This window comes from Cryptotermes secundus, unplaced genomic scaffold (assembly GCF_002891405.2).
Source record: "Cryptotermes secundus unplaced genomic scaffold, Csec_1.0 scaffold666, whole genome shotgun sequence".
NCBI classification, from domain to species: Eukaryota; Metazoa; Arthropoda; class Insecta; order Blattodea; family Kalotermitidae; genus Cryptotermes; species Cryptotermes secundus.
Window position 1 is genome coordinate 251,970 of NW_019731229.1, and position 3,332 is coordinate 255,301.

A 3,332-nucleotide genomic window follows, 5' to 3' on the forward strand; every position below is an offset into this window, starting at 1 on the left:
AAAAAAATGTGTCCCTGAATGAACAATTGGTTTGGCCTACCATTTGCCTTGCTTTCTCTTCATTGGAGGTTCATGAGATATAATAGCTGTGAATGTATTGGTAGAATAATTCTGGACAGTGTCAAATGTGTGGGTGGATGGGCATAGGGTTGCAACTCTCTTGGGTACAGCAAAAATATTGGATTATAAGAAAACATTAAGTACTTTAACTGTTTATTTCTTACAGGAAACTGCTGAATTAGCCACAAGGTGTCCAAGAATGTGTTCACAGAAAAAACATCTGAACTGTAAGCTGCATTACATTACATTACATTACGCTGTAGAGAGGGAGAAATAAAAAGAAAGTACTCATGTTTAAAAAAATTGACATCAAAACTGTTCAATGTATTACTTTAGAAACAGGATGACCACAAAATTTACTCACAGCAACTTACATGTAAATCATAAGTGTGAGAAAGAAAAGGGATAATTAATTATTTTTAATCATGCCTTCAGTAACAACAAAGGAAAGTGAAGAAATGAGCATAAGGTGCCATAAAAATTAATTTACAATAACAATATGATATGTGTTGAAAAACTATTTTATTTTATCTGTTTCACATATGATAGAATTAATTTTGATAACAGCAGGCACTGCATGCCTGAAAGTATGTACAAATCAATTTTAACTTCCAAAGTGTAAGTCAGGGTAAAAAAATAAAAAGGTTGAAGCATATCCCTCATTAGTATATTTCAAGAAAGCAGAAAGTGTTTCCAAAATCTGACACAGATGATTAAGAGTGGGGCCCACTGACATCTAATGTTCAGCTTTCTCACCCAGAAACAAAATGGAAATAAAAAAGCAACATTTTTAAGTTTAGCAATATAGGAAAGGGAGATTTTAACCTAGAATATGTACTAATGGTCACATACCATTATGTCAGCATATATTTGCTTGGACATATCTAGTTCTTATAAAAAAAAAAACATTAAAGACTTACTGGAGTCTGGAGTTTTCTGTTAGGACAGTTGCTATATATTTACCCTGATGATAACCTTTCATTTTTCAATAAAATCAGTAATATAATTTACTACACACTTCAGTCATATACAAAAGAGTTTACAAATATCTATACAGCGCTCACATATACTGTTCTTCATGTTCAGTATCTAGCAGACTCACCAAAACAGTAACTATTTGTGTTAGAGATTTTCAACAAATGAGTATTGTCTAATTAGACAGCAGTCTGTAGCTTCATTTGATAGCAATTATAGCATTCACATCTCTACAGTTGACATGTCAGTAACCAGGGATATGATTACTATGGAATGATTTTCTGCTCATGAGAACGGTGATGAAACACAAATGAGATGCCCACATCCCAGCACTGTTTTAAAACAAGGTCCACCAACCCTCGTTTGTCAGCACAGTGGTTCCAGCACGACAGGTCAGAGGTGCAGTCACTTCCCTCTGGAGGAGGTTTAACTTGTATCCTATTAACACACCTTGTACACTGAAACCTGAAATGGTAACATCAAAGACTGTAATAAACATACTGACAAATAATATTACTCAAAGTTTGCATGTCACTGAATCATTCAAATGTAAAAAATGTTTTAAGTTCTAATGAAAAACAAATTATTGGCACTAAACTGATGTAGTTTCAGTAGACTGCATTATATCCTTAACAGTTCCACATTGGTTCCAAAAATTTCCAAACTTTCAGAATTAAAATATAACCTGCTCTTAATTACTTTCTGAATGTAATTTTGATTTGCTACTAGTGTTCATAAATATTTTAACTCTGTCACAGCTTTAAAGGATTTATTACTTATTCATACTCGTATGTTACAGTTTTGTCCTAAATCCTGGTTACAAGATATGAACATCACTTAGTATTTTCTGCATTTATTTCTCATGTCCAACATAGCTTCTGCTGTTTCCTTCTAAGTATTTTTATTTTTGCCCCACTATGAATTCTTACAATGGCATACAAACTCAAAACCTCAAGAACTGTCAGTTCAAAAATCATGCAGAAATTCAAATAACACACCATGCACAATAGCTTCCAGAAATGTTTTGAACTGTAAAAATGCTGGCAGAAGTGTGTAGCTGTTGAACAACAATAGTGTACTGAGGGCAACTGTGTCTAAAGGTGTGGCCACACAGAGCGCTACATACTCTATGTTCGCTATATGAACAGAAAAATATCTTCCTTTATTGCCAATGTGACTGGTCACACAGACTTCTGTACGCTATGTTCGCTATGATAGCAGCGCCACAGAGTGTTTGATTCTCGGCTATATTTTTAAAATGTTGCGCTGGACGGGCATGTGAAGTGGGCTCACTTCCAGGTGTCAGCTGCACGCCTCAGTAATTTCCCACTCTGATTACAACACATGTTACGTATCATTCAGGGCAGTATTCGCTTAGATGAAAATGGCATTGGAGGAATTAATTGAAGAAGTAAGGAAGTATCCATGTCTGTGGAACAAAGGATTAGAAGAATATCGGAACCAGAACATGCGGGATAATGCCTGGGACATGATTTCTGGAGAATTGAATACACCAGGTAATGTACAAACATTGTTCTTTTATCTATAAGCGAAGAACTTACAATATTTTCATCAACCCCATTCACTCGGAAATATTCTTTACATTTAATTTCATCTTTATGTAACTGCTTTATCAGAGAATTAAATTCACCAAACTTTGTTCTTCTTAAGTTCATGCCATGCACCCACTTCCTTTTACGTTTACACAAGGAAAGTAACAGCAAAAGCTCATCGTCGGAATCATCGCTGCCCCCCCCCCCACAGCATACTATCAGCCAACATCTCATTCAGGACTGAGCAGTTTTGTACCAAACACAGCTTTCTGTGTGGCTATGCGGTGTAGCTTACGTAGCGAACATAGCGTAGCACTCTGTGTGGCCGCACCTTAAGGGCTTCTTAATGCAGTCTGAATTGAAATTTTAAGCTACCATAGATAGATTTGTTAAATATAAAAGTTCATTCTTAGGTAAGGGGAGTGAATATTGCCTTGAATAAATTAATTCTTCAGTTTAACCCTTTGACGCGGCCATTTAAATTCCGCTGCCGTGTCTCTCCGGCGGTAATATATTCAGCCGTCCATTTAAATTTTGCTCGAAAATGATTTATTCATCATTGTTCTTAAATTATATGAGATAGGATCATGAAACTTTCAATAAAATGATCTTAAAAGGTGGTTTTATAACCTTGCCTTATAATATGAGCGCCCGTTTTCTCGGCAATGGAAGCAGTTGGTTTAGAATTTGAGCAGTGTATCGTACGCCTTGAAGCATGAAACTTTCACTAAAATGATCTTAAAA

The 3,332-nt window shown here is 35.5% G+C and overlaps 1 protein-coding gene across 3 annotated transcripts in view; it reads right to left on the bottom strand.

Moving 5' to 3' along the window:
- Positions 1-252: 252 nt before the first annotated feature.
- LOC111866587 (DNA repair and recombination protein RAD54-like) overlaps positions 253-3,332 on the bottom strand; it is a 31,499-nt gene continuing 28,419 nt past the window's right edge. For all 3 annotated transcript variants that reach the window (XM_023855676.2, XM_023855678.2, XM_023855675.2), the window contains exon 13: positions 253-1,500. In XM_023855676.2, the coding sequence (XP_023711444.1) occupies positions 1,302-1,500 (199 nt within the window). In that variant the 3' untranslated portion in view covers positions 253-1,301. The remainder of the gene's footprint in view (positions 1,501-3,332) is intronic.